This window comes from Heloderma suspectum, chromosome 2 (genome assembly GCF_057233095.1).
Source record: "Heloderma suspectum isolate Gila_16-S chromosome 2, 16-S_ref, whole genome shotgun sequence".
In the NCBI taxonomy this organism is placed as follows: domain Eukaryota; kingdom Metazoa; phylum Chordata; class Lepidosauria; order Squamata; family Helodermatidae; genus Heloderma; species Heloderma suspectum.
Genome location: NC_139459.1, coordinates 188,829,318 through 188,847,084, shown reverse-complemented (window position 1 = coordinate 188,847,084; position 17,767 = coordinate 188,829,318). Strand labels below are relative to the sequence as shown.

The 17,767-nt window shown below is 43.6% G+C and overlaps 1 protein-coding gene across 3 annotated transcripts in view; it reads left to right on the top strand.

Annotated features, from left to right (window-relative positions):
- GALNT6 (polypeptide N-acetylgalactosaminyltransferase 6) overlaps nucleotides 1-7,174 on the top strand; it is a 71,615-nt gene extending 64,441 nt beyond the window's left edge. For all 3 annotated transcript variants that reach the window (XM_084836881.1, XM_084836883.1, XM_084836882.1), the window contains 3 exons: nucleotides 1,565-1,666; nucleotides 2,150-2,302; nucleotides 3,782-7,174. In XM_084836881.1, coding sequence (XP_084693007.1) covers nucleotides 1,565-1,666; nucleotides 2,150-2,302; nucleotides 3,782-3,895 — 369 coding nt within the window. In that variant the 3' untranslated portion in view covers nucleotides 3,896-7,174. The remainder of the gene's footprint in view (nucleotides 1-1,564; nucleotides 1,667-2,149; nucleotides 2,303-3,781) is intronic.
- The last annotated feature ends 10,593 nt before the right edge of the window (nucleotides 7,175-17,767 follow it).

Here is a 17,767-nt window from a genome sequence, read left to right as displayed (position 1 = left end):
ACCTCTTTATGTTGTAATGGATTTAATTGTTATATTGTTGTATCTGTATCTATGGTGAACCCACTTTGAGTGCAGTGATTGCAGAAAAGAAGTCTATAAATAAACCAGGGGAAAGGAGCAAAGTTTCTGTTCCCCTTTCTGAAGACTGCTTCTGGGCTGTAAGGAAGGGGACAATATATTTCTGAAGCTTCCCTCCCAAAAATTCCAGAAGGGAGGGGGAGATGAAAGGGAAAGGAATAGAATGAAGGAGAAAGCTTCATAGAATGAAGGATATTAATTGATTGATTGATTGATTGATTGATTGAGGGAGAGAGTGGAACAAACAGCCCAGCTATCCAGAGAGGTGGCAGCTCAAAAGTGACTGATAAATTATAACCATGGAATAAGGACTCCAGTCTTCTGACTCCAATTCAGTGACTTTTCCACCAAAAGGGAAGGTGCGCGTCTCTTAGCTCTACTAGGTGACTTTGGCTCTGCAGCTTAGAATAAGCACTTAATACACAACCAGAGCAAGGTATTCAAAAACTTTGTCAAAGGTATTTGACAAAGGTGCTTTGTCAATATTTCCTTCTCAGCTTGTGCACTCCTGATTTCTTGTTTCTTCCCCTCCTCCCCACTCTCCTCATCAGTTCTTTTACGGAAACAGTCTAATAGCTCTCAGTTTCTTCAGAACTTGGAATTATGTGTTCTGAAACTTAATGGGTCTTCTTTGCACATACCCAGTGCACACAAGCTTGTGTGCACACACACCCCGTGGGTTTCTTCCTTCCTGTTCTGCAAGGGAACTGGTATACTCTTCGTGTGTGGTTGACATTTCAGTTCATGAAAATTCCAAGAGGTGGGGCAAAGATGGGAATACGTTTATAGCAGGTGGGGAGAATTCCATTCCAGGTGAACTTGCTGAAACGGAAGCATTGGAACCGCATGCCTCGCCAGTGTCCACATCAAGTGTGGTAACAAAGGTGACCTCGGTGAAGAGGAGCTTTTGTTTCCCAGCATGATTTATTGCACAGTAACGCTCCATCGAGAATCAGGACGGATGGCAAGATGAAATGCATTCATTTGTTTATTTATTTAAAAGATGTATATGCTGCCCTGTAACCACATTCTCAGGGTACCTTACATCAGAAACCAAAACAAATTAAAAGACATACTATATATCTTTTAAAACATTTTTTAAAAATCATAGCCTGCATAAAATGGATTCCAAACAGGATCAGAGTAAACAAATACTTTAAACATAAATAAAATGAATGTGTATTTCCCTGCCCCCACTTTTCATCTCTAAGCTGCCACTGCCATTGATTGAGCTGCTTTGATGACTGAATGTTCAAAAACATTCCAACTTCTAAGAGAAAAGATGAACTGGATGTAGCTGCTGTGAGGGAAATGGAAGGCAAGTTGAGCTGAGAGGGAACATTCAAGACCGTGTATTGTTTACAGAAAGGAGAAAGCTGAGTAAAAGGGACTGTGTCTTCAGTTTTTAGGTAAAACTGGAACCTCTGTCTGGGTTCTAGTATCGGCTAGATGTGCCCCTAATTGTGTTGGGTTAATTTGGTTGCAGATTAGAAATGAGGGTGCCAAACACTGTCTGGATGTTGGAGAGAATAACCATGGAGGGAAGCCGCTGATCATGTACCCCTGCCATGGGATGGGAGGCAATCAGGTATTGAATGCATGAGAACTTTCTAGTCCAACTCTTTCCTCATGGGTGCATATGGGTGCATGCCCTGGGTCCTACCCATCAAAAGGGGTAAAAGTCCAAGCTTAGGAAGTGGAGGTTGGGAAATGAAGCCCATGATGCATCTTGCTCTCCTTCTCCGCATGAGGAGTTTTGTCCATGTGTTATGCCAGCAGTAACTTACTGAAGCTAACATTATGAATGTGTAGTTCTACTATGGAAGTTCTGGTGCTGTCTGGTAGTTTCAGCAGCCACTGCATAGGTTTCGCTGGGTTCATGTGGACAAAGGCCAGACAGGTATAGAGTTTATTCCAGATGGTGTGCAATTATATGCAACTTTCTTTAAATGCCATTAAATACACACATTTCTTGAAGTATAAAAATATCATGTACAAAATAAAAAAAATTGATTCCTCTGCTATGCAAGGCCTCTTAGCCCCCCGTTTTGCTCTTCTTTGTTGCTCTCAGTACTTTGAATACACATCCCAACGAGACCTACGGCACAACATTGGCAAGCAGCTCTGCCTCCGATCCAAGATAGGGCCTGTTGAGCTGGGAGAGTGTCACTATACCGGGAAACACTCCCGTGTGCCAGAAAATGAAGAATGGGATCTGACGAATGTGAGTTTAATGTAGATTTTGGAGGGATGTGCTTCTCTTCTTAACTTGCCTGCTTTCAGAACACCTGATCTACTAACCACCAGATTTCCACTATATCATCTTTATCTCCTCAGCCAAAAAGCCTCCCAGAGCAACTTATATGCAAACCAGGTTTAAAAACAAAAAGTCCCTGCCCACAGGCTTACAGTCTAAAAAGACATGACACAGGAGGAAAAAGGGATGGGGAGGGAAGAAAAAAAAAAGTTAAATCACCTTTCAGCAGGGCTGGTGGAATAGCCCTGCTTCCCACCCATCTCCCTCTGTTATGGCCTGCTGGAATGGCTCTGGGTGGTGTTAGTTAGGGAAGGAAGAACCTTCAAAGAGGAGGATATTTGTTTAGCAGCCAGCTATCTCTTCCTCCTGCTATGGCTATGGCCTGGCTTGGCCAAAGTGCCCATAGGATGGTACCATTCTGCTGTTTCTGTTGGATAACAGAGTGATCCTTCTGATTGCAGCAGCAGTGGGTGGGCTTGGGATCTATTACACCAGGCAGCTCTATCAGAGTTTGCAGCGGCAACAGCAGATTCCATTTCTGCAGAAGCTCCGAGAATCCCTTTTTGGCATTATTAGGGCCCTTGACCTTACCTACCTTAAAGGAAAAGTGGGAGAGGAGAAGAGGGCTGTGTATTTCCACAATGCTGTTTGCTTGTTGGCAGCAGAGTGGGGGTTCCTCTGTCACTGACACAAAGAGTGATATTGGCCATTATTGTGGGTGACTTTTTAAGAATCATCAGTTTAAAAAATCATGGTGAGCTTAATTCAGTGGGGGAAGGGAAACGGGGCAATATTATGAATGGGGAGATTATATTTGCCATTTTTTGGTAGTGGTGGGGTGTGCTTACCATGGTGCTGCAGCCAAATGGAGGCTTCTTTTAAAAAAAAAAATCCCTTATCCAGATTAGAGGGCAAATGTCAAATCAAAGACCATCCCCGCCACTGCCACCAAATGCCCTTGGCATGATGCAGTTCTTCAGAGAGGCAGGAGAGAAATGGCAGCCGCTGTTTGGTGGCTCCCCAAAAGGGCTTCTCTCTTGTCAATGAAATAATGTTCCCCTCCCCAGATGGAGGGGGGATTTAGGAAGTTGTCACCATGATAAGTGTGCCTCCTTGCTGCCCAAACATTGCAAATATGTTCTCCCCACCCCCAAAATCAATTAAATGGTCATCCCAAATTTACCTCCTGCGAATGGAGGGTGAATTTCAGGAGGGAAGCTGTTTGGTTCAGCCTGGAAAAGTACATATTCCCATTGGGAATAAGGAACTTTGTAAGCTTACTGGAACCTCCCAAGTACAGAACCTCTGTATACAACACTCCAGGAGGACACAACAGGGGAAGACGATCAACATCACGTCATCCTTGTTAGAGCCTGGAGGTATGGGGACAGGGGAGACTTTGGCATGATCTAGCAAAGCACTTCTTTATGTTCTTACTTTTTTTAGGATCACCTGCTTAAAAATATGGCATCTAACAAGTGTCTGTCTGCAAGAGGCGAGCATCCCTCCATGGCTTCCTGCAACCCTACAGATCCCTATCAACTTTGGTACTTTAGCTAAGCAAACCAGCAAAGGCCAAAGCAGCATGAGCAAAGCCTGTTTCCAGGGACTTCCTGTGGAGGCTTCTGTTTTCTTACGCTGCTATCCAAAAATCAGAGGACAAATTCACGGAGGAGAACAAAGGACCCATTCAAATAGGCTGCATAATCACACGCGTGCCTGTAATACTCCCGCGCCTTTTGCGGTGGAATGGTTAAACAGACACAGCAAACCTTGGTGAATCTACTTTTTCTTTTCTTTTTTTTAGTAAAAGTTGCAAGCTGGTATGTTTGCTCTTTAGAGTACCGTACGTATTGTTAATTGAAGCTCCATATTGTGAGACGGACAACATTGGTGATTTTATTCTGCAGTAAATAGAAAGTGGCCTTTGGTAAGATGCGACATCAAAAAAGATTCCCTCATTCATATGCTGTGAGCAGTGTAGAACAGTAGCACCTTGATGAAGAAACCAGCTACAGAGCCTGTCCTAAGGAATAACTTGTCCGCAGGGTAGTTTAGAAAATATCTGATGCCAAAGACAATGACTTTAATCTCTGTAACATAAGAAATGCATATTTGGACAGCACTGGGCTTTGGAAGGAGAAACTGCATCATAAAGGCCTTGAGTGAGAGTCTTTGTGCTTCACAGCTCTTTTAAAGCTCTTTGCACGGAGGTGCTAGTGGTTTGTGAGTAACTGCTGCTCCCAAAGGTTCACTAGGTTAGCTTGCATTTAAAATAGCAAACACTGGAGTGCAGCATTGCTGCGTGACTGAAATCCTCAGTCCTTTGCACAGGCTGTGGCCAGTGCCTTACCTCAGGCTTTGGGAACTCTCACCAGCACCCTGCAGATCAGTGCTAGTTCCACTGAAGAGGAACAAGACCCATGTCCTCTAGGCAGCTTAACCCTCTACCAAAGAAAAGTGGAATTGGGAAAGGAGGTCACTTCGTGGATTCATGCAAAGGAATAATGTAGGGTGGTGCTTTGCTTGGACACCTCCTTATGACCCCAGTGCCAGGGACCGGCTGTGCCGCTTCAGCCCCTCTGCACCCTGCAGTCCAGCATCCAGAAGGCTTCAACCTGACCCTATTCCTCACCTGTCTGTGTGATTCATGGTGACCGGCCCAGGTTTTGTATTCAGCATGGTTTGACTTCCTGAACTAGAAGAAGGTCCTTGCCTTGCCTTTCCTCTAGATCCTTCTGTAGCGTCAATTATGCATTGCAATGCCATGAGCCAGGCATGCCGCTAATGTGCCTTTTTCTTTGAAAAAAGAAAAAAAGACTAGCATAGGAAGCTGCATCCCTTGAGGAAATGGGTGCTGTGTACATGCCTGCACAATCACCTTGGTAAATAGGAGTTAAGATGATGCAAAGCCAAGAATGAGAGTGAGTGTGTGTGTATGTACACAAATACCCACCAGGGGTAGGGGCTGGAGTAAACTGTCTCTGGACATTGCTAGTTACAGTTGCCTGCTGGAGCAAAACTTTGTTTCCATTATTTGTTTTGTATGCCATTAAGAAAATATTTAGATATACTTTATCCTTGGTTTTCAGCGGAAAGGGGTATTTTTTAAAGACTTCCTTGAGACTGACCATGAACCCTAGTACCTCTTGTTTACCTGTAGCTGTTTAGCAATTGCACTGTCAATTTAATGCAAAACATAGATGAATCCAAAGGAAAAATATGTCCTGGACTTGTGGGAACTGGGTGTTTATGAGCACACTACACTTTAAAAGCTGTTTGTTTGATGTAGGGGACAAAATTGCCTGTCCATGGGAGACTTCTCCTACTTTCCTTCTTAAAGTGCACTGCTGGTTTCTGTACCATTTTTAGCATCTTTGAAGAAAGATGACTGGGTGAAAGAGTGAAGGTGTAGACTCTTCCTAGACTTTGAATGTGGAAGCTGGCATTGGTATTCCCAGGTGATTGTGTTCAGATGAAATGGAAAGGCCTGTCTGTTAATCCCAATTTAGAAACAATAAAAATCAAATTGTATTTTACAATAGAATTGTCTCTGTCTCTGGTTCTTTTATATTTGTTTTTCAACAGTAGATCTCTTTTTAAAGTAGGATAATATGGATACATGCTTCTCCTCTCTTCTGCTGCCCCTCCAGTCCCTGCATTGGCACAATATTTAGCTTAATAGGAATGACAGTCAAATAAGGGGGTCTCTAACCTTTTTGGGACAGTGGCCCCATCTGGAATTTTGAGAGGTTATTGATTTATTACATTTCTATACTGCCCAATAGCCGAACTTCTCTGGTGGCTCACAACAATTAGTTGTTGCGGACACTCCCAGAAAATAGCTGCCATGGTGGGTCACAAAATATCCATTTCCCAGAAGATAAACTGATGACACTAAAACAAAAAGTACTTGACCAAGAACCTGAATGCAAGGCATAGGTGGAGGCTGGGCTCCAAAATACAAAACCAGTCCTTTGAACTCAGTTTTCTGCTCCATCACCCATTTCACAGAGGGCAAGCTGATGAGGCTCAAGCAACTCAGCCAAGGAACAGAGTACAAGGCGGAGATGGGTTCTGTGCCCCAAATGCCAAATCACATATTTGCCCCCCACAAAGCACAACAAAATGCTTATTTCATAGAAGGCAAACCGGTGATGCTCAGAGGAAAACTAACAGGCAATCAAGCACACACACACACACACACACACGCAAAACACCCAGGTAAAATACACCAAAACAAACCAGCTATCACACCTCATCAAAAACCAACTTTAAAAACAGGTAAAACACATATGCATGTGCCCACATATGCACATGAACAGACAAATCACACACATATCATACTCTCCACCAGCCCCCCAAATTACCTTTTTCTCTGGGCATCTGGGAGCACTTCAGAATGAACCACTGGGCTGTTACTGCCCCCCATTTCAATTTTCTAAGAATGCCTCTAGACCCCCGGGCATTCTTAAAATATAGTGCTGGAGGCTGGTATATTACTGTGCAGCACAGCAACCGCTCAGTTTTCCTTAACATCTTTAAAAAGGGGCAGGGAGCCTGCTGGGCACCAAGGAAAGGCCTACGGGCAGCATGTTTGGGACCTTAGAAATAAGCTATATATAAAACATGGCTAATGTATGGAATGGGGAGTCAGCATCCAGCATTCCTTAGGGCAAATCCACCCCTAATTGTTCATCTTCCCCCTTTCTCTCAACTATTCTCCCTTCTCATTCGCTTGCCTCCTCTGAGTGGCAATTTGCTGGCAGGCCAACATCCATGCCTCATCTCCTGTTAAAACCCAACATCCATGCCTCATCTCCTGTTCAAACGGGCCCACCACAAATAGAGACGGACAAACCTTAGAAGCAAAAGAAGCTTCCTTGTACCTGGCCAGACTATTGGTCCAGCCAGCTCAAGCTCAGCATCTGCCTAAGCAGCCTCTCTCAAGGAAGGGCCTTCCATATCCCCTGCTACCTGATCCTTTTTTTTAACTGGAGATACCTGGGACCTTCTGCATGCAAAGCAGTTGCTCGGCCACTGAACGATGGCCCCTCCCCAAAGCCCATCCAACGCATACTACCAAGCCAGTCTCTTGTTTTCTTGCAGCAGCTGGAGGCATGTTCTTCCTATCCCTTTGCAATTCTGACGCATATGTCCCAGGGTATGTTTGAGGGTACATCATGCAGCTAACTTGCTGAAGCTAAGTAGATATGGGTCTCCTTGGTGCCTGGATGGGAGACCCCCTAGGAACTACATGAACATTGCCTTGAGTTCCATATTGAAGAAAGGCAGGGTATAAATGTACTAAATAAATAATAAAACAGGACTTGCATGTTAAGTCAGAAGTAAGTCCCATTTGACTAAAAGGCAGAATCATCATCAATGGAGCTTATATTCGGGCAAAAGGCCATATGACTGCAGCCTTAACTTTTAAAATAAAATCCGAATTTTCAGCCAAGGCAAAATTGCAATAATTCTGAGGAATGAATATTCATGAAGTACTAGATGCAATGTTTATACAAGACATGGCCAGCATGCAGATTCAGACCCTGGGACAATTTTAAGTGGCCCCACCAAATTTCAGTTAAATTTGTCTTCAGTTTCTTTAACACACAAGGAAAATAAAAACATATCTTCAACTTGTAAGAAACAGAGATATTCCATACGTCAATATTATGTTTCTCTTTTGGATTTTAAATGTAAATTGCATGTAATATAGCTTCTCTCTCTCTCTCTCTCTCTCTCTCTCACACACACACACACACACACACTTATATCTGGGTAGTGTTTCAAAACTGGAAAGTTCCTATTGCTAAATGACGCTTACTTTATTATAGAGGCTGGAGATGAACCATTCATTGCGCGGGGGGTGGGGGGTGTCAGTTTGTCCAACAAGATATATTTCCAGATCCAAGACCACAGTCTGAAGGATATAGAAACCCCTGAGAATATAGAGGTGGGCCATCCCTAGTCTGTACTATACCCCTTTTGCAAAATATTTTGGAGAGTCCTTTTTGTTCCACTTTTATATTAAAAAGAGGAATAAAATATAGTAATGATACAGAGTGACATTTAGTAGAATGCGAACTTAGAATTAAAGCAACTTTAAAGCAATTAAATTATCAGACACTGACCAGTGAAAAACATGACTCTTATCCAAAGAAAATTAGTTTTGTTTCAACTTCCACTTAAATTGATGAGACTTCAGTTATCTCATCGAGTTCAGTGAGGCTGAAGCTTCGCTCATGGTGCAATCTTATGCATGTTTACTCAGAAGTAAGTCCCACTGTATTCAAGGGGTTTGCTCCCTTGTAAGTGTGTTTGAGGAACCTGACTTCCTCTGGATTGTGGCTAGTCAGTGATAACCAGGGGCTGGGGCAGTGGTGAGGAGGACAAAGAGGTATTTGTGTTACTGAGGAATTTGTTTCCCCATAACTAAACCTAGGAGCCATGCAATAACAAGACTCTGCCAGAGATTAAGTGCCACCAAATGTACTGAATGTAGCCCTTGGCCACTCTCTGTGTGGCCCGCATAGCTCCACTCACTTTTCCCCATTGCGCAGCTGATCAGCCATCTGCTGGGCAATGGAGAACAGAGCACAGTTCCTGCGCTGCTATTAGCAGCAGGGGACAGTGATCTTGATCACGATCATGGCGGCGGGGGTGGGGGTGGGGGTGGAGGGAAGCTTTAACCCAGGGGTAGGCAACCTTTTGGGGTCGTTGGTGCATTTGGCAATTTGAGAAACTGTCCTGGGCACCACCACAAAATGACTGCCGTGGGAGGTGTGGCAAAGGACAAGTAACCTGCCCAAAAGACTGAGCATAAGGCAGAGGTGGGGTCTGAGCCCCAACAAACTAGGTAATTTTTGAACCCAGTTTTCAGCGCCAACAGAAACCTATTTCACAGCAATCCTAGTTGCCTGTAAGAAAATGGTTAATTTGTTTTTCTTTAAGTGGGAGGGGTAGGGCACCTTGGTGGGCACCAAGAAAGGTACCCAGTGGCACAGTGGGCACCACATTTCCTACCCCTGCCTTAACCTGTACTGGGTACCCTTGGGCCATCCACCATCTCTTGGCCTAAGCTGCCTTTAAGAGAATCATGGCAAGACTGATGGAGTGTGTGCCACAGTGCCACCCTGAGTTCCTTGGAGGAAAGGTGAGATAACGTTCTGATAACATTCAGAAAATGTGGCATCCTGCAATGTATGTTCTGCCTTAAAAGAAGCTATAATATATGTAATTGATTTTAAGATCTTCTTAACCTGCTTTTCAGACCAGTATGGTCTCCTGTATAATTGTGGAAGACGCGTCTTGCTCTATCTGAGCAAACATCCAGCATTCCGCTTCCAAAGGATGCCTCCAGGAAGCCTGCAAGCAGGGCTTGAAGGCAAGACCCATCTGCCACTGTGGAACTGTTGCTCCCTAGCACCTACCTGATATTTAGAGGCATATATTACCTTTCAGCATAGACGTTCCATATAGCCACCATGACTAGTAGCCATTGATACCCTTATCCTCTCATACATTTGTCTAATTCTCTTTTAAAACCATCTAAGTTTGTGGAATTCCACAAATTAATTTCTCAACAAAGAAGAAACAAATTTGTTTTTGTGTGCAGAGGGGGAGAAGATCGTGTGAAAGACTCTGGGTTGATGCTTGGCAAAAAGAGTCAAGTGGTGTTTATTCTGGGGGGCAGAATTCTGGCATGTTTGAGGGAAAGAGACTATGGAAGATAAAAGAAGAAATATAGCAGGTGTACTACGCCCCCTAAAATATCTTTCAGATGTTTGGGTGGTTGGGGGGGGCAGTTTTGCACAAGTGGGCATTTGAGTTTGACTTAGTGCTTTATTAACAAACAAGGTTCCCAGAGAAAACCACCAGCATGTCATGGACAGGCATGGAAAGATACATTTAGATAATTACAGCTAAATCTTAAATCCTTGATTAACATCTGTGGATAAATCTAAGGTTATTAATATATTAAAACTCCTGTGATTCCTGTTAATTGTAACTAGAGTTCCTACGTAATGTATGTGTTTTGTTAGTTGAAAAAGTTGTAATATTTTATCTTCTCATTAATTACATTGAGAACATGTGATTCAAACTCAATAAACATAATGTTTTAAAAACTGACTTAGTGCTCCAGCTTCAGTGAGTTGTAGGCTGTGCATCCTGTACAAACTTAAACACTTAAATTAAAACATGACAAAGTCTGATCATTCTGCTTCTCTTGTGTACGACTCCGGTTACAAAGAAGCAAGTCTTTGTTGTTGGTTGTTGTTCAGTCGTGTCCGACTCTTCGTGACCCCATGGACCATAGCACGCCAGGCCTTCCTGTCCTGCGCTCTCTCCCGGAGTGTGCTCAAGTCCATATTAATTGCATCAGTGATGCTATCAAGCCATCTCATCTTCTGCTGTCCCCTTCTCCTTTTGCCTTCAGTCTTTCGCAGCATCAGGGTCTTTTCCAGAGAGTTTCCTCTTCACATTAGGTGGCCAAAATATTTGAGCTTCAGTTTCAGTACCTGTCATTCCATTGAGCAGTCAGGGTTGATTTCCTTTAGGATTGACTGATTTGACCTAACCTTGCAGTCCAGGGGACTCGTAAGAGTCTTCTCCAGCACCACAGTTCGAAAGCATCAATTCTTTGGCGCTCAGCCTTCCTTATAGTCCAGCTCCCTCTCACAGCCATACGTTACTACATAGCTTTGATTAGACGGACCTTTGTCGGCAAGGTGATGTCTCTGCTTCTTACTATGCTGTCTAGGTTTGCCATAGCTTTCCTCCCAAGGAGCAAGCGTCTTTTAATTTCATGGCTACAGTCACCGTCTGCGGTGATCTTGGAGACCAAGAAAATAAAATCTGTCATTGCTTCCATGGCTTCCCCTTCCATATGCCAAGAAGTGATGGGGCCAGATGCCATGATCTTAGTTTTGTTAATGTTGAGTTTCAAACCAGCTTTGCACTCTCCTCTTTCACGCTCAACAAGAGGCTCTTTAGATCTTCTTCGCTTTCTGCCATTAGGGTGGTATCATCTGAGTATCTGATGTTGATAATTCTCCTGGCAATCTTAATTCCCACCTGTGATTCATCCAACCCGGCGTTTCTCATGATGTACTCTGCATATAAATTAAATAAGCAGGGCGACAATATGCAGCCTTGTCGTACTCCTTTCCCAATTTTGAACCAATCGGTTGTTCCATGTCTGGTTCTTACTGTTGCTTCTTGACTGTCGTACAGGTTTCTCAGGAGACAGGTAAGGTGGTCTGGTACCCCCATCTCTTTCAGAATTTGCCACAGTTGTGATCCACATAATCAAAGGCTTTAGCGTAGTCAATGAAGCAGAAATAGACGTTTTTCTGGAATTCTCTTGCTTTCTCCATGATCCAGCGAATGTTGGCGATTTGATCTCTAGTTCCTCTGCCTCTTCGAAACCCAGCTTGTACTTCCAGTAGTTCTTCCAGTAGTTCTCTGAAGCCTAGCTTGTAGGATTTTGAGCATAACCTTGCTGGCATGTGAAATGAACGCAATTGTACGGTAGTTTGAACACTGGAATACTCAGCTGGAATACTGTCATCTCCGCTAGCTTTGCTGTTAGTAATGCTTCCTAAGGCCCACTTGACTTCACTCTCTAGGATGTCCGGCTCAAGTTCAGTGACCGCACTATCATGGCTATCAGGGACATTCAGATCTTTCCTGTATAGTTCTTTTGTGTATTCTTTCCACCTCTTCTTAATCTCATCTGCTTGTGTTAGGTCCCTGCCTTCTTTGTCCTTTATCATGCCCGTCTTTGCACAAAATGTTCCCTTGAGATCTCCGATTTTCTTGAAGAGATCTCTAGTCTTTCCCATTCTGTTGTTTTCTTCGATTTCTTTGCATTGTTCATTTAAAAAGGCCTTCTTATCTCTCCTTGCTATTCTCTGGAACTCTGCATTCAGTTGGATATATCTTCCCCTTTGTCCCTTGCTTTTCGCTTCCCTTCTTTCCTCAACTACTTGTAAAGCCTCATCAGACAGCCACTTTGCTTTCTTCCATTTCTTTTGCTTTGGGATGGATTGAGTTGCTGCCTCCTGAACAATGTTACGGACCTCCGTCCATAGTTCCTCAGGCGCTCTGTCAGGTTTAATCCCTTAAATCTATTCCTCACCTCCACTGTATATTCATAAGGGATATGATTTAGGTCATACCTGAATGGTTTAGTGGTTTTCCCTACGCTCTTCAATTTAAGCTGAAATTTTGCAATAAGAAGCTCATGATCCGAGCCACGGTCAGCTCCAGGTCTCATTTTTACTGACTTTATAGAGCTTCTCCATCTTTGGCTGCAAAGGACATAATCAATCTGACTTCGATATTGACCATCTGGTGATGTCCATGTGTAGAGTCGCCTCTTGTGCTGTTGGAAAAGAGTGTTTGCTATGAACAGCGTGTTCTCTTGGCAAAACTTTATTAGCCTTTGTCCTGCTTCATTTTGTACACCAAGGCCATGCTTGCCTGTTATCCCGGTGATTTCTTGACTTCCTACTTTAGCATTCCAATCCCCTATGATGAAGAGGACATCTTTTTTTGGTGTTAGTTCTAGAAGGTGTTGTAGGTCTTCATAGAACCGATCAACCTCAGCTTGTTCGGCCTCAGTGGTTGGGGCATAGACTTGAATTACTGTGATGTTGAATGGTTTGCCTTGGATTCGTACTGAGATCATTCTATCGTTTTTGAGATTGTACCCCAGTACTGCTTTTCCCAGCCTTTTGTTGACTATGAGTGCTACTCCATTTCTTCTAAGGGATTCTTGCCCACAGTAGTAGATATAATGGTCACCTGAATTAAATTCGCCCATGCTTGTCCATTTTAGTTTGCTGATTCCCAAAAGGTCGATGTTCAATCTTGCCATCTCATGTTTGACCACCTCCAGCTTACCTTGATTCATTGATCTTACATTCCAGGTTCCTAAACAATATTGTTCTTTACAGCATCAGATTTTCTTTTCACCACCAGACACATCCACAGCTGAGTGTCCTTTCGGCTTTGGCCCAGCCACGTCACTCTTTCTGGCGCTACTTGGAAATACCCTCTGCTCTTCCCCAGTAGTATATTGGACACCTTCCGACCTGAGGGGCTCATCTTCCGGCATCATATCTTTTAGCCTTGTGATACATTCCATGGGGTTTTCTTGGCAAGAATACTGGAGTGGGTTGCCATTTCCTTCTCCAGTGGACCACATTTTGTCAGAACTCTCTGTCTTGAGTGGCCTTGCACGGCATAGCTTATGGCTTCACTGAGTTACGCAAGCCCCTTCACCACAACAAGGCAGTGATCCATGAAGGGGAAGCAAGTCTTATAATAGGCCAATTCTGGGCCTGTTCCGTGTATGTGTTCAGTAATCATGATCTAATGTTTAATCTGGGTGAGACGCCAACATCTTATAAACACATGTTAAGATTTATAAATTAAAAGTACACCTTTAACTGTGATTTAAAACAACAACAACAACAAAAATAAAAATAGAGCTGGATATGAGCAGGGCTGGCTTAGCAGAAAAAACAAACCCAGGAAGCTGCCTTATACTTTCTCAGACCACTGGTCTGTCTAATCCAGGATTGTCAGCTATGTCTGGCAGTGACTTTCCATGGCCCCAGGCAGACAGAGCTCTTTCTTATCTGCTGGTACATGATCCTTTTAACTGGAGATGCCAGGCATTGAAAGCGGGGCCTTCTGCATGCAAAGCAGGTGCTCTGCCTCTAAGCTATGGCCCCTTCTTCAACTTCAGCAGTCATTTGAGATACTGCTAAAGCAATGTGCCATCTAAGAACTGCACCCCAGAATTCCTTGCAGTGTGCCAGCAGGTTGTCAGGGTGGAAACTGAGCCCAGAGAGCCTCAGAGCAGTTCGGATTCTGAGGAGGAACAGCTATCCGTGGGAGAGGGGCCAGCTCATCCCTCACAGGCTCAGCACCTGGCAGATATGCCTCCTCCTGGCATTCCAGAGATAGAGAGCGACCCGGGTAGTGAGGGAATGCGGGAGGGGGGCTTCTTAGACGCTTGACGCAGATGCAAACAGCAACGAGCGATGGAGGGCATGGAAAGGAGGCGTAGCACCCATTTGGCGCGCAAGCAACGGCCGGCTCCCGTGGACCCAAGGGAAAGAGGGAGGATCTCTCCCTAGCCCATAAGTCCTGGGTCTTCAAGTGACTCTCTTTCAAACGGGAATCAACTGCCTACTCAGCGCATAGGCAACTCTGCTGTTTATTGCTTAGTCGCTGATGATTAGCATCTGAAAGAGTCATTAAGTTGTAAAAGGATTAAAGCTTTGAAAAGAAATCCTTTCATCTGTGTCTTGAGTTGGCTATTGGAATCTATTGGGAGAAGCCGTCAGAGCGCTCCTGACATAGGTCTGGCCATGTATGACTACGCATATATGCCAAGCCTTGTGCTCTTATGTGATTTTTAAGGGGATTCTGGAGGTTGCTTGTCATCTCTATTTTTTTTAAACCCAAGCAAACAAAAAACACAGAGGGGTGTGTGTGTGTGTGTGTGTGTGTATCATGTAGTGGCGCAGCTAGGTAATTTTAGAGCCTGGATGTAGAGTGCAATCCTATGGATGTTTAAACAAAAAAGAGGTCCTACAACTCCCTGCGGTCCTCAGCCAGCTGAGGAATTGTAGGACTTCTTTCTGTCTAAACATGAATAGGATTGCATCTTTAATGATCTTAAGGGGGGGCCTTTAGAAGGTCATGTGTTCAGTTTGAAGCACACAGCTAACATTTCTCTTCTCCCTGCTTCTCCATCTCTGTTCATGAATTTGCTTCTTATTCCTCCTCCCTTCTTTTAACATCCATGAACCTCATATGCCTCACCATACTTGTTCTACAGTTTTCTCTCCCCCTGCCTCATCCACACTCATGTGCAAGTCTCTTGCTTCCCTCTGATCTTGTCCGTCTCTTGTAGATCAGATTTGTTTACTCAGTGTGGTATCCAGTTAACTCTTCCCATGGATGAAATGGCTTCCAACAGCAGAACAAGGGGGGGGGGTGATTCCTTCACCCCCTTGCATCCTAGAAATCTGCTCTGGAGGGTTGTGGGGGACTCAGGGAAAAGGGGAGGAGAAGAAAGTCCCATAGTGCTTGAACAATGTTGGATTTTACCTAGTAAGTATAATTTATTTACTGGTAACTTAATTACACAAACAGGGCTGGCCCAAGGCATTTTGCTGCCTGAGGCGGAGCAGCAAATGGTGCCCCTCACCCAGCCAAGTCAAGGTGCATAGGATACAAAGCCAGGCACTTTATTTGGGCTCATGAGGCAGAAAATCCCACAAGCACCTTTCCTAATCTCTAGCAGTAAAAATACAATGGTAGCAAACTGAATAGCTAACAATTTGTTTGTTTGTTTGTTTATTAAATTAAATTAAATTAAATTTGCTGCCCTTTTAAATCTGCTGCCTGAGGTGGCTGCCTCACTCTGCCTCATGGTAGGGCTAGCCCTGCACCCAAAGGCCATAGCACAAAACAAACGAGCCTTCATGAAACAAGCCAACCCAAAATCCTTTGCTGCCTGAAGTGGAGCTCAGATGATGCGCTTACCTTCCTCTTGCCTTCACCTGATAACAGCAACATTTAAAAAGTTGTTGCCCCATTCAGACACCAATTCATGCCTTCATCTGTCTCCCCTTTCTAATGCTGCTGCCTGATGTTCTTTGTTTCATCCTCCTGTATGGAAAGGCTAGCCCCCAAAGTCAGATTTTATCAAAGAAGTAGCCAAAAATTCTAGCAGCCAGTTCCCATGAGCAATAGCTTTTTGAAAATTAAGCTTGACAGTTTGCTGGAACTAATGCAAAAGAGGCCACTAATCTGGTCATGTGTAGGAGTTTTCATCATACCAACAATATACAGGCTTGTGGGAATGCATGCAGACCAATGCAGAAATTGGCTCCAGAAATATCCCTCTGATAGCCTGATTTTTTTTTAAGATGAGGGCTAATCTACATGCTACATGAAATGCAGGAGGTAAAGAAAGAAAACCTCAGCTGGCACCAATTAAGTTTTTTCTTTATTTAGCAGTGGAGCAGGATTTAGGGTGAGAAAGCAGCTAAAGCAGAAGGTTTAACCCAGCCACCCCCAACCCATGTTCAGTGGTCCAGACTGGGGTCCTGTGCATTTAGACTAAAGTTTTTAAAAGGCAGGATCAGCTACACACTGCATTCTGAACGTACTGTGTAGTTTAGCCCTGGGGTTCTTTTCCATGTTCCAGCGTGATATGTGGATAGAAGCCTGCTTTCTCGTGTGGATCTCTTTGGGTGGATTGGGGTAATTGTAAATGATAAACCCTCCAGGAGGGACCATGTTTTTTTTCTATGCTCTGTACAGTTCCTAGAACATCATTGGTGCTGTAAAATAGCTAAGAAGCATTGCATTCCCTTATAAGTGACTTTAAAAACAAACAGCTGAAACACAATTTTGTATGAAATCAAAGTTCTGCAAAATTTCAGCATTTGGTTCTGACAATTTGGGTTGGATCCAGACTTAGTTTTGCTTAGAGCAGACCCATTGAAATCTGGGAGACATTTTGTCCCTCTCTCAAAATGCTAGAAGCTGGGGTCATCCCATGAAGCCGATTGGTGGGAGATTCAGGGCAAATAAAAGGAAGTACTTCTTCACACCGCGCATAGTTAAACTGTAGAACTTGCTACCACAGGATATAGTGATGTCCACCAATTTGGATGGCTTTAAGAGGGGGTTGGACAAATTCCTGGAGGAAAAGGCTATCAATGGCTACTAGTCCTGATGGCTATATGCTACCTCCAGTACCAGAGGCATTGAGCCTACCAGTTGCTGGGGAACATGGGTGGGAAGGTGCTCTTGCGCTCATGTCCTGCTTGTGGGTTCCTGGTCAACAGGTGGTTGGCAACTGTGTGAAGAGAATGCTGGACTTGATGGACCCTTCTTATGTTCTGATGTTTTTATTTAATGGGACAAGTCAATCACAACTAACTTAAGTCCCATTAATTTCAATGGATTTACTCTAAGCAAGACTAAGTATGCATCCAAGCTTATGTATTTTGGAAAGAATAACATTTTTGCTCTGGGAGATAATTTTCATTAAGTGTTGATGACTTTAAAAGCAATAATGGTAGAATCAACATGTCAAATTCAATCATTTTACACCCATTTCTTCATCTCTTGAATCTACATGCATCTGTAATTGGAAATGTAGCCAAACATCGGAATATAAATTAAAATGCTTACAAGCAAAGCCTTAAAACATTTTCCAATAATTTGGGGGTATTTAAAGTTCCAAATATTATTTCTTCACTTAAAAAATACACACATGCAGTTTCAACGAATTGAGTAGCTTTTTCACTTTTGTCCTTCAGCAGAATGTAGAATGGAAAAAAGTGTCAAGCTGTAAAAGAGCAAGGTCCTTTGTGTTTGTGTTTCCAA